At 43.5% G+C, this 13,008-nt stretch overlaps 1 protein-coding gene across 3 annotated transcripts in view; it reads right to left on the bottom strand.

Annotated features, from left to right (window-relative positions):
• The window catches only part of top3b (DNA topoisomerase III beta), a 79,264-nt gene that overhangs the window by 9,617 nt on the left and 56,639 nt on the right, over positions 1-13,008 (bottom strand). For all 3 annotated transcript variants that reach the window (XM_085961993.1, XM_085961994.1, XM_085961996.1), the window contains exons 13-15: positions 6,326-6,454; positions 3,697-3,846; positions 357-457 (exon numbers count right to left, since the gene is read on the bottom strand). In XM_085961993.1, coding sequence (XP_085818119.1) covers positions 357-457; positions 3,697-3,846; positions 6,326-6,454 — 380 coding nt within the window. The remainder of the gene's footprint in view (positions 1-356; positions 458-3,696; positions 3,847-6,325; positions 6,455-13,008) is intronic.

The raw sequence follows: 13,008 nt of genomic DNA on the forward strand, positions 1-13,008 counted from the left end.
AATGTACACTACAAACAGCAAAGGACCCAGCCACCGATCCCTGCGGTACACCACTGGACACAGGCTTCCAGTCACAAAAACAACCTTCGACCATCACCCTCTGCCTCCTGCCACGAAGCCAATTTTGGATTGTAAATTAATTTTCCCAATCAGAAACCTGGAATAACTGCTCCAAGAATCTACCTTTTCTTAGAGTAACTTGGTATAATCATTGGTTTCCTTGGTGTTGATGAGGGTGGGGTATATGATCACTTTATTGATAACAGATACTAATAGAATTACAAGAGACCATGCTTGTGATTATTAAAAATAAATCACCCCCCTGCACTCTGCAGTTACACGTTCACTTCACCAACCTGAATGTACTTCATGAATCGATGGCACTTGCCACAGCGGGACAGAGGCTTCCCCGTCTCAGCAATGGGAGAAAATGACACTTCCATTAATTCATCCATACCTGTAGAGAAACCGAGAACAGACTGAGCAAAGTAACCACGGACGGGCACTGCAGGTCAAAGGGCAAGCCACCACTAAATCCTCCCCTGACGTTGAACGAGCAAACCTCTTCCAAATCGCCACTGAAGTTCAAAGTCCCTCCAAACGCCAATCATTTCAGCATCTGGACCAAAGGAAAATATTTTTCTGACTTATGATATATATCCCCAGTGACAGAGAATGTATTACTGCACGATACAGGCAGGACAGTTCCAATCTGGGATACAGATTATTGTTTTTGTAGTCTTACACCCAATAAAAAAGACAGAGTTATTTATCTGTAAAAGATGTTTGTTGTCAGCCAAGAATATCCAATTCATGTCCAGGTATCACAATTCTGTAAAAAAAAAATGGAGGATCCCCCAATGGCCTGGTGTGTAGACAGACTGCCTGAATTAGTACCGAGACAGACAGGCCTAGGTCTGTGCTCAGGCAATGGTGGGACATGACAAGTGGCCTCAGTCCCTCTTTGGGAAAGAAAAGGCAGACAGGGTTCGTCTTCCTGAGCTGGCAGTGAGGAACAGAACCAGTGAGTCCCAGGAATTGCGTCGCTTTGACGCAGCTCGTCAGTGAGAGTCAAAGGACCAATGCTGAATATCCTAAACACTAATGGCCCAGTAATTCCTGTCACAACGCGTGAGTACGGACAGGGTACTCATGCGTGTGCCCGGAGGAATTGCCGGTTTTCAGCATGCACAGCGCATGCGCTGAAAACCGGCATTTCCTGTCCTCTGACCCAAGGGGTTAAGAGGCTGAACGCGTGCGCGGTATCGGGCAGCGCGTGCGACTTGGATTTCCTGTATTTTTACAGATTTGCGCGTGTGTAAAGGGCTCCGGTTTTTACGCATTGAAAAACCACACGTAAGTACTTAGTTTTACAGGTAAGTGGTCTTTTAGTACAATTTAGAATTTTTTTTTCCCCACAGGTTTATTATTTTTAAAGAATCTACAGTAAGGTAAGTTTAGTTTTAGACCCTATTTTTAAAAAAATTATTTTTTTCAAAAATTTGATTAATCGTTTAAAATCGTTTTTTAAAGTTATTCATAGTTAATTTAATTATTGGGATGCTTTTTAAAATTTTATTTAAAGTTTAAGTAGTGTTTTGGGGTGCCGTACTTTATGAGTTTGACAGTCTTTACTATCAAACTTATGAATGAAGTTTCCCCTCCCCTGATTGGCTGAACAGTGCTCACCTGATCCCAGCCAGCACATCGCACTAACTACGCCGCTGGGTCAGGTTAGCACAGCGCGCCGAGATCAGAACCGGGCCACTTACAGGAAATCCACTGCGGGCCAGGTTTCAGATGTCGGCGCGCAGGGTGAGCGCACATCGGGGGCTTGCACTCGCGGCAAGCCCCCGACACCAAGTTCTGGGCCAATATCTTAAAGAGGCAGCTCCTGCATGATTCACCACCTCAGGACGTCCCAAAGCGCATTACAGCCAATGAAGTACTTTTTGAAGTGAAGTCACTGTTGTAATGTAGGAAACGCAGCAACCAATTTGAGCACAGCAAGGTCCCACAAACAGCAATGTGATCATGACCAGATCTGTTTTAGTGATAGCAAAATACTGGAACAACAACAGAAAACGCTGGAAAAACTCAGCAGGCCAGGGCAGCATCCGTGGAGAGAGAAACAGTCATCGACCTGAAACGTTGACTCTGTTTCTCTCTCCACGGATGCTGCCCTGGCCTGCTGAGGTTTTCCAGCGTTTTCTGTTGTTATTCTGTTTTAGTGATGTTGGTTGAGGGATAAATATTGGCCAGGAGACTGGGGAGAACTCCCCTGCTCCTCTTTGGAAAAGTGCCTGGGGATCTTATGTGTCCACCTGAGAGGGCAGACAGGGCCTTGGTTTAACGCCTCATCCAAAAGACGGCACCTCTGACAGTTCCCTCAGCACTGCACTGGAGTGTCAGCCTAGATTTTTGTGCTCAAGTCTCTGGATTGGGAAATGAACCCACAAGTTTCTGACTCAGAAGCGAGAGCGCTACCCACTGAGCCACGACTAACACTAGATAAACACTAGACAGTTTGATAAACAGTTTTGCACTAAGTACCACGGAGAGAAGTGTCAATAAGGCGGGGCACTGCAGCCCTGTGCTTGTAAACCAGCCTAGTGGTAAGAAGACTGGTGCTGAGCAGCAATGGAGCTAAAATAGTGCACTGGATCAAACTGCATTCTTCTCAATTGACCAGAAATTATCTCAATTTCCAAAGTGTATTCATAACCCACTGGACTCGTCCTTTTGCAGTTTTGAGAGGGAGCGCAGATGAATCAATCCTCTAAGCAAAGATAGATGTGAAAGTGTTGCAGTCGGAGGATGACATGAACAGGCTGGGTGCTGCTGTCAGGCTGACTGGGTGTGCTTCTGCTGGCAGTTCACTCTCTCCACTTTCACCCTCAAATGTGTGTGCTCAGATAATCTCATCATGTTACAGAAAGTGAATTTCCTTGAAGTTTACATTCTACTGGATTGTATTGCCCCATCTACTATTTCATATCCTATCCTCTAGTGGAAAGTCTGCCAGTTTTAAGAGAGGCAGCAACATGAAGGTGGACTTCTTGCTGGGCGGCTGCTTATGCCACTCCTGGGGCCTTTCAGATCCCAGCGTGCAAGACCCCATTTGGTTTGAAAAGAATGGATGATTGGTGGAGCCACCTCAGCAGCCATGGTTGAGATGGGATTGAGGAAATTTTCTCATCATAGAATCGGTTCACGAACACGGTGAACATTCACAGTCTCAGGGGGGTACAGGATTTAAGCACAGTGGGTGTTGAGGCTGATAATGATGCCTGTCTTGATGAGTACTTGCTGTAAGACTTTTGATGAAACTATTGCAATTAAACCTTCTCCCACATTATCTGTTATTCCATAAGGTAATGATTGCCTTTTACTGGTGGTGTTCCATTTACAAATAGATTTCTGCAAGCTTGGCCTATAAGCAAACAGATGCTAGATTCTTAGCCAGACAAATCTACAGAGGAACATACAGGTAACAGTTCAGACCATAGGGTAAATTTTGCAAGTCTCTGCTCCCAGCGCAGAGTCTTACGCAACGGGAGCACAGATCGGAGAATTGAGGCTCCGCATCTGGGAGGAGCCTTACAAAATATATCCCTGTGGCTGACTAGTTGATCAGTCTAACAATTAGTCATAGGAATTCGTTACAATATAAGATGTGAAAACATTCAATCGTACCCGCTATGGAGTCCACAAAATAATGGAACTTCCTTTTGAAGATATTCAGGGCATGCTCCAGGACCGGGGGGAAATCGGCTTTTCCTGCAGCAATGAGGCCGAGCTGCTTCTCGACAGCACTGCGGATGGTGGGAAGGACAAGCTCCTGGTCTGTCAAAATACAAACAGATCAGACATTCTTCAAGGTGCTACAGAAACAATCTACGAACGAGAGAAACAAGATGGCTGCACATAACTGATGGAATTTGATTAGTAACCACCAGCCACCGCCCCGCCCCCCCCCCAACCACCTTTCAGCCCACACTCTGCTCCCTGATCTGGGAGGGTAGGGTAGGGTAGGAAATCTGGGCAGTAGATTTCTTCGCAGACTACTGTCAGGCTGAGTGTAGTTCAGGTGCCCACAGATTGCAAAGAATAGAAAATTGATGGGAGAGGCTTTTATTTCGAATATTAATTCTCAGCATGTGGGCCTCGCTGGCATCCATATTGCCCATCCCTAGTCGCCCAGGGAAGGTGGTGGCGGGCCACCTTCTTCAATAACTGCAGTGTAGCAGTTTGATACAACGGAGTGGCTTGCTAAGCAACCTCAAAGGGGAGTTAAGAGTCAACCACATTGGTGTGTAACTGGAGTCACAGACCGGGTAAGAAAGGTTTCTTTCCCTAAAAGGACATTTGTGCACCAGATGGGCTTTTGCGACAATCCGACAGTTTCGTGGTCAATGTTACTGAATTCAACTTCTCAAACTGCCATGGTGGGATTTAAACTCACGTTCTCTGGACTATTAGTCCAGTAACATAACCACTACAGTACTGTACCCCTGCACGCTAACCATTTCCACGTATGCCATTGGAGCCAGTCACGGAGCTGCACTGGGAGATCTGGTCACCAGATTACCTTCTGAAACGAAGAATGGTGTGCAGTGTGGGAAGACCCACAGATAAAGGAAGTGGACAAAAATAAATTGTTGCTTCATTTAAAAGAAATTAAACTAAATAAATGAATTAATGGGTAGGGGCTGCTCTTGTATACAGGAAACTTTGTGCTATCCGGAGGTGAGCTATCCAGCAATCTGGAGCCACCGGCAAAAATCAGCAGCCGTTTTTTATTCTTTTTGTTTGTTTTTTTTGCTTTGTTTGAACAGTCAAGCTGTGCAAGGTCTGTAGCTATAGCAACAGCTTCAGCTACAGAGCTTTAGGGCCACACCCGAGTGTTTAGAAGCTGTTGCTAAGCAACAGTGTTTGTTGTCAAATACGGAGATAAGAATCTCCGTATCTCTCAACATTAACTCTGGAGAGTACGGCACTTTTTAGGCAACGGCAGCAGCTCGGTCCGTGGGTGCCGGATAGCACAAAGTTTCCTGTAGTTCCCAGCTGTCTCTAAATAAAACTGTTAGCGTTCCAGAAGCAGGTCACCTGCCTGCTCTCTCATCACGGTGCAGGGCAGCTTAAATGGAGGACAGAGGGGAGAAAATAAAAAAATCAATTTTGTGTTAAATACAAAACTGACTTTCTCTTATCAAACCACTACAGTGTTAGCCCCATTCAAATACACCTAAAATAATTTAATTGCCTCATTTATATATTGCTGGACAATGCATCATTCCCAAGTGAAGAGGGCTAGTAAGCCTCTGTCAGTATAGCCCCTGATGTGGTCCATAGTGGTTACAAGAGTGGTCTTTACTCTGCAATGCTGTCTCCTTTTCTGTAGGGAAGTGCTTTTGGCTCTGCTCAGTTGATGTATGGCCAAGACTGGCTATGAGGAATTGTGGGCAAATGAAGTAGTGTCCCATGACCCTGCGACACAGCACCACGCTGTGCCAACTCACTGTGCCACCGTCCTGCCAAATAAAACTAATGGGGTCATGAGGAACTGTGCCACAACATAAATCCTGCCCTTGCTTTTGCTGGTGAAGTGGGTGCATTAAAATACGTTCATAGTGATACCTTATATTTCCCTTTTTGTTTTATAATACAAATACTTTGTTGTAATGTAATTATTTTTTAGTATCTTTGACCAAGTACACAATGGTCAAGTCACAACCAAATTTCAGTATTTTTTGTACTTGGTAGTTCCATGTAACTAACACACACAGTCTCTGAAAGACTGAACACAGCAACACTACAGACTGACGGTGTACTCAGAAGTACATTCCACCTGAATATCACCCCAGCACAATTAGATCTAATCACACGACCAAACACCCAATGAATGGTCGCCATTTCAACACAACATTACAGAAAGAGTCGCTGGCAAGGCTGGCATTTATTGCCCATCCCTAGATGCCTTGAGAAGGTGGTGGCAGGTCGTCTTCTTCAATCACTGCAGTGTGGCGGATTGATACAATCAACATGCGACTAAGTGAATTGTCTGTTGATAAAATTCTTTCAACCCGTGACCGAGAGTACTTGGTGGTTGGCGGGGGCGGGGAAGAAAGGAAGTTCACAAGCCGATAAACCGGGCAGTCAGGCCTGGGAAATCAAGGTTATTATATCTCATCATATTTACAAACCATCTGAAAAGACACCTAGAGGCAGAGCAGTACTTCTGAAGGTTAAGTATGAGCGCACAAATAAGCTCCTAGTTTCAGAGCTGGGGGGCTACGGTTTGTTTCCCTCAATTTCACTTTACCGATTTTGTAATATCCATGAACGAGGACAATCCCGAGGTTGGTGGGTTTCAACCTGCGACCGCTCTCTACAGTGACATAGTTGCGCTGGCAGATGTTGTTGATATGGACAGGGATACTGGCGTCCGTCCCTGGGAGTGAAGAAAAGATAAACATAGTTTAGGTTACACATTTCCAAGTTAAGTCTCAGATAAAGCCTCTGGTGTTGCAGTCTTTTCAGAACCCATAACTGTACCACCACGAGGATAAACTTGCAGCCCAAGGTTTTAGCCTTGGTGGGGGAGGAAGTCATTACATTAAATCACTGCCTACCTCAGAAAAAGGGGGATACATATGCTCTGACAAGCAGCAAATCTCTCTGCTTTGCCTCCCATTCCCATCTATATGTGCGAGAATGTTTAGCAGATGCTGAAAAAGTATCAGGAGTTAGGATCTAAATTAAAAAGCAGGACCGAGGGTAATAATCTCTGGATTATTGCCCGAGCCACATGCAAATTGGCATAGAACCAGACAGATCAGGAGAATTAACACGTGGCTAAAGGGCTGGTGTGGGAAAGAGGCATTCCTTTTCATGGGACACTGGCACCATTCTGGGACAGGAAGGAGCTGTACCGATGGGACAGGCTCCACCTGAACTGGGATGGGACCCGTGTCCGAGTGGAAAGGGTAAATAGGGAAGTGGCAAAGGCTTTAAACTAGTAAGATGCGGGGAGGGATCTACAAGAAACGTAACCAGCCTAAATATAAACAAAACAGGAAAAGAGAGCATAGGTAAGAATGTAAAGTAAGGGAGGACATTGATGGCAGATATTAGCCAGACATAAATAGAATCTATATGGACAGAGATAAAAGATAATAAAGGATCAATCACACTATTGGGGTAGTCTACAGGCCACCTAATAGTGGAAGGGAGGTGGAGGAAGAAATATGCAGACAAATTAGAGAAATGAGTAAAAAACATAGAATAATAATCATGGGGGATTTCAACTACCCAGATATTAATTGAACAGAAGAGGTAGGTAAAGGGGATAAGGGAACGGAGGTCCTACAATATGTACCAGACTCCTTTCTAACCCAATATGTAAAAAGCCCAACAAGGGAAGATTCGCTATTGGATCTAATAATGGGGAATGAACCAGAGCAGATAAGAGAAGTAAAAGTAGGGGAACATCTAGGCAATAGTGACCATAATATAATACGCTTTAAGATGATAATTGAGAAGGACATAAGTATGACGAAAACCAGGTTAACAGATTTGAAAAAAAGCTGATTTTGAGGAGCTAATAGAACTTGGGGAAAAAAATTGGGCAACTACATTGGCAAACAACAATGTAGAACAGCAATGGGAAAAATTTAAAACAGTGTTCAACAGAGTGCAGGAAAAATATATTCCGCTGAAAGGAAAGAACAAGCTAAACAATAATAAGACTCCATCGATGAATAAAGCCATGAGGGAACAATTGAGGGTAAGGAAAGAGGCATACATTAAGTACTTAGACAGCAGGGGAGAGCATGATAAGGGAGAATACGAAAAGATTAGGAGAGAAGTAAAAAAAAAACAATTAGGGAGGCAAAGAGGAACTACGAAATTAAATTATCAAGGAACATAAAACAAAATATTTTACAGGCACATCAATAAAAAGGTTGGGATAGACAGGATAATACCACAGGTAACGATAGAGAGATGGCAGAAATATTAAATAATTATTTTGCTTCACTATTTACCAGGGAGATAGAACAGGTGAACATGACATTGGATTTTGGGATGAGACATTGGATTTTGGGATGAGTAATGAGATAAGTGCCTTTAAAATAAAAAAAGGGGATATATTAAATAAACCAATCAAACTCAAAAAGGATAAAACCCCTAGTCCAGATGGATTGCATCCACGCATTTTAAAAGAATCTAGGGAAGAGATAGCAGAGGCATTACTACACATATTGAATAATTCGTTAGAAAAAGGTGTAGTGCCAGAGGACTGGCGGATAGCTAACATAATACTGATACTTAAGAAGGCGGATAGAACATTTCCAGGGAATTATAAACCAGTCAGCTTAACATCGGTGGTAGGAAAAATAATGGAATCCCTACTAAAGGAGAAAATAGAAGAATATCTAAACCCAAAAATATAACAATGAATAGTCAGCATGGATTTCAAAAGGGAAAGTCGTGCTTGACCAACATTATTGAATTTTTTGAAGAGGTAACAGAGAGAGTAGACGATGGTAATGCAGTAGATGTAATTTATCTAGATTTTCAAAAGGCCTTCGATAAGGTATCCCATAATAGACTGATGAACAAGGTCAAAGAATGCGGAGTCAGGGGACAAGTAGCAGAATGGATTGCTGGCTGGCTTCAGGAAGAAAGCAGAGAGTAAAGGGTAGCTATTCACAGTGGCAGAAGGTGGGTAGTGGTGTTCCACAAGGATCAGTGCTGGGACCACTGTTGAACACAATTTACATTAACGATTTAGACTTTGGAATCAAAAGCATAATTTCTAAATTTGCGGATGACACCAAATTGGGGGGGGGGGATAGTCAATACTGAGGAGGACTGCAACAAATTACAGAAGAACATTAATAAACTTGCAGAATAGGCATATAATTACATTTTGGTAGGAAGAATAGGGAGGTCACATCACTTGGAGGGTGTGAGTCTAGGCGCGGTAGAGGAACAAAGGGATCTCAGAGTACAAATATACAAATCAATAAAAAAAAGCAAACCAAGCACTAGGGTTTATTTCTAGATGTATAGAATTGAAAAGTAGGGAAGTTATGCCAAACCTGTATCGAACCTTGGGTAGGCCACACTTAAGAGTACTGCTTACAGTTCTGGTCGCCATATTATAAAAAGGATATAGAGGCACTCTGGAGAGGGTGCAGAGAAGTTTACAAGGATGATACCAGAAATGCGAGGGTATACATATCAGGAAAGGATGAACAGGCTGGGTCTTTTTTCTCTTGAAAAAAAGGAGGCCGAGTGGTGACCTAATAGAGGTCTTTAAAATTATGAAAAAAATTTGATACAGTGGGTACAGAGAGAATGTTTCTACTTGTGGGGAAGAGTATAACAAGATAGTCACCAAGAAAGTCAATAGGGAATTCAGAAGAAACTTCTTTACCCAGAGAGTGGTGAGAATCTGGAACTCGCTACCACAGAGAGTGGTTGAAGTGAATAGTATGGATACATTTAAGGGGAGGTTAGACAAGCATATGAGGGAAAAGGGAATAGAGGGTTATGCTGATAGATTTAGATGAGGAAAGATGGGAGGAGGCTCGTGTGGAGCATAAACGCCAGCATGGACTGGTTGGGCCCGTTTCTGTGCCGTATATCCTATGTAGATGTTTATAGGCTGACCTGGTTACCACTGGAGAACCTGATTTGCCCTCCAGAGAGAGATAAACACAGCAAGCTGGCCAAGGACTTTGCACTGGGCAATTATAAATTGGTTCTTTTTAAAAAATTACAAAACCTCCTTTGTAATCTTCCCTGTTCAAATAGTTGTTGCAAGTTTTGCCCTTTTTCACGTCAGAAACACTTTGAACTCAACTTTCGAGAGCGGAGGCTTGGGGCCTTTGGTCTCAAACACGTCTCCTGAAGCTTTCTTTGGGAGTCTGGGAGTTCCGAACCCAAGTACAACTGATCTGAACTAAAACTCCATTCTTTAAACTCAGTATAAAAAAAGAGCTTGTATTATTAGAGACTCTTCATAAAGTTTATTATACAGTTTGTAGAAAAGCAATTGCATTTTTGACATTATGCTGATTTTTTCCAATCAACTTATCTCATTGGAGCAATTGCACTGATAGTGTTGCAGGAAGCATCTGTTAAAACAAACATGTCACTGGAGTGTGTTTATAGCTGTGACTCACAGCACAGCAGGCAATTCAAGGTTCTGTAGAAGGGTTTCGACCCGAAACGTTGACTTTATTTCTCTCTCCACGGATGTTGCCTGGCCTGCTGAGTTTTTCCAGCATTTTCTGTTGTTATTCCAAATGAAATGAATGTTATGCATTGATGCTATCTGCAACACTAACAGGTCACTGGAGTGTGTTTGTAGGTGTGACTCACAGCACAGCAGATAAATGGAATGAATGTTATGCAATGAATGTTATGTTTATTGCAGTGAATATTAAGCAAGAATCAATTTATTTATTTTTCAGTTCCCAAAAGGATCTTCAATTTCTTGAGTACAGTAACATCAGGAAATTAGAATGTTTAACTTTATTGCTGCATGACAAACTAAAAATTTCCGGAACGCAAATACCACCTCTAGTAGCAACTTGGGAGATCTTGGAAGTTCAAAACCAGGGTGAATATTCTGGAAGCAAACCAGGTAAACTCACAACTTCGATCCAACCAGACTCCTAATGTGACATATGAATATCATTACCCGGTTCCATCTACTCTGAATAAGTAGTGAGTCTATAATGGGACCATCAGCCCTGATATGGATAGGGGTTAATAGTGGGACAGTTATCCCCCAAAATGGATAGAGTTGGTGAAGGAACAGTCAGTTCTGCTACAGACTGGATTGTTAATGGAGGAGTCAGCCTGAATATGGATGGGGATGGCCAGCTGCCAAAAATGGACAGATTAATGGGACTGTAAACCCTGTACAAAATAAATTGATAATGGGACCGTCAATTCTGATACAGACTGGTTGGTAATGGAATGGTCAACCTAGATATAGACGTGTTTGTTAATGGGCCGATCAGCCCTGATAACAGAGAGTTAGTCGGCCTGCATAAAAGAGAGGGTCAGTAATGAGATGATCAGCCCCAATAAAAAGGTAGGGTCGCCAACAGGACAGGCAGCTCCAACAATGGTTGCAGTTGGCAATGTGATAGTCAGTCCCAATATGAACTGGATAGGTTATTGATACAAACAGGGTCAGTAAAGATACAGCCCACCTTGATAATGGACTGGGTGGTAACAGGACAGTACATCTCGAAAATGGAAAGGGGTTGGTAAAAGGATAGTCAGTCACGATAATGGAAAGGGTTGGTAACGGGATGGTCAGCCCAATAATGGAAAGGGGTTAGTAACAGGATGGTCAGCCCCAATAATGGAAAGGGGTTAGTAACAGGATGGTCAGCCCCAATAATGGATGGGGACAGTAACTGGACAGTGAACCCCAATACTGGATAGTAGTAGCGGGATGGTGAGCCCAGACAACAAGTAAACTCTGATACAGACGAGTTGGTAACAGGACAGTCAACCCTGATAACTGATGGGGACGATAACAGGATGATCAGCCCCAATATGGACAGGGTCAGTAATGGAACAATGAGGCCCTTTAATAGCCAGGACTGGTAGCACAGTAATAAAAACAAAAAATGCTGGAAATACTCAGCAGGTCAGGCTGCACCTGAGGAAAGGGAAGCAGAGTTAACATTTCAGGACGTTGAACTTTCATCAAAACTAGCAAAAGTTAGAGATGTAACAGGTTTTAAGCAAGTACAGAGGCAGGGAAAGGGAGGAGGGGAGGAAAAAATAAAAGGGAAGGTCACGCTTGTGACCGGAGGCTCAGGGTCACGCTTGCGGACTGAACGGAGGTAGTCAGTCCTGATAACAGACACTGGTAGTGGGACAGTGACCCGCAATAATGGTTGAGAATTGTTAATAGGATGGTCAGCTCCAATACATTTGGTAACGGGACAGTTATCAAATTAAATGTGTGAAGGTCTTTCAAATGCAACACCTGCCCTTTTACCTCCTCCCTTCCCACCGTCCAGGACCCCAAACACTCTTTCCAGGTGAAGCAGCGATTTACTTGAACTTCTTTCAATTTAGTACATTGTATTCGATGCTCACGATGCGGCTTCCTCTACATTGGGGAAACCAAACGCCGATTGGGTGACTGCTTTCATAGAATCATAGAAAGTTACAGCACGGAAGGAGGCCATTTCGGCCCATCGTGTCCGCGCCGGCCAACAAAGAGCTATCCAGCCTAATCCCACTTCCCAGCTCTTGGTCCGTAGCCCTGCAGGTTAGAGCATCCCAAGTGCACATCCAAGTACTTTTTAAAATGTGGTTAGGGTTCCCGCCTCTACCACCCTTTCAGGCAGTGAGTTCCAGACCCCCACAATCCTCAGTGAAGAAATTTCCCCTCAAATCCCCTCTAAACCTTCCACCAATTACTTTAAATCTGTGCCTCCTGGTTTTTGACCCCTCTGCTAAAGGAAATAGGTCCTTTCTATCCACTTTATCTAGGCCTCTCATAATTTTATACACCTCAGTAAGGTCTCCGCTCAGCCTCCTCTGTTCCAAGGAAAACAGACCCAGCCTATCCAGTCTTTCCTCATAGCTAATATTCACTACTCCCGGGAACATCCTTGTAAATCTCCTCTGTACCCTCTCCAGTGCAATCACATCTTTCCTGTAAAGTGGTGACCAGAACTGCACGCAGTACTCCAGCCGAGGCCTAACTAGTGTTTTATACAGTTGAAGCATAACCCCCCTGCTCTTGTATTCTATGCCACGGCTAATAAAGGCAAGCATTCCATATGCTTACTTAACCACCTTATCTACCTGGCCTGCTACCTTCAGGGATCTGTGGACATGCACTCCAAGATCCCTTTGTTCCTCTACACTACTCAGTGTCCTACCATTTAATGTGTATTCCCTTTCCTTGTTAACCCTTCCCAAATGCATTACCTCACACTTCTCCGGATTGAATTC

This window comes from Somniosus microcephalus, chromosome 19 (genome assembly GCF_052327205.1).
Source record: "Somniosus microcephalus isolate GS21.2 chromosome 19, FLI_Smic_1.0, whole genome shotgun sequence".
Classification (NCBI taxonomy): Eukaryota; Metazoa; Chordata; class Chondrichthyes; order Squaliformes; family Somniosidae; genus Somniosus; species Somniosus microcephalus.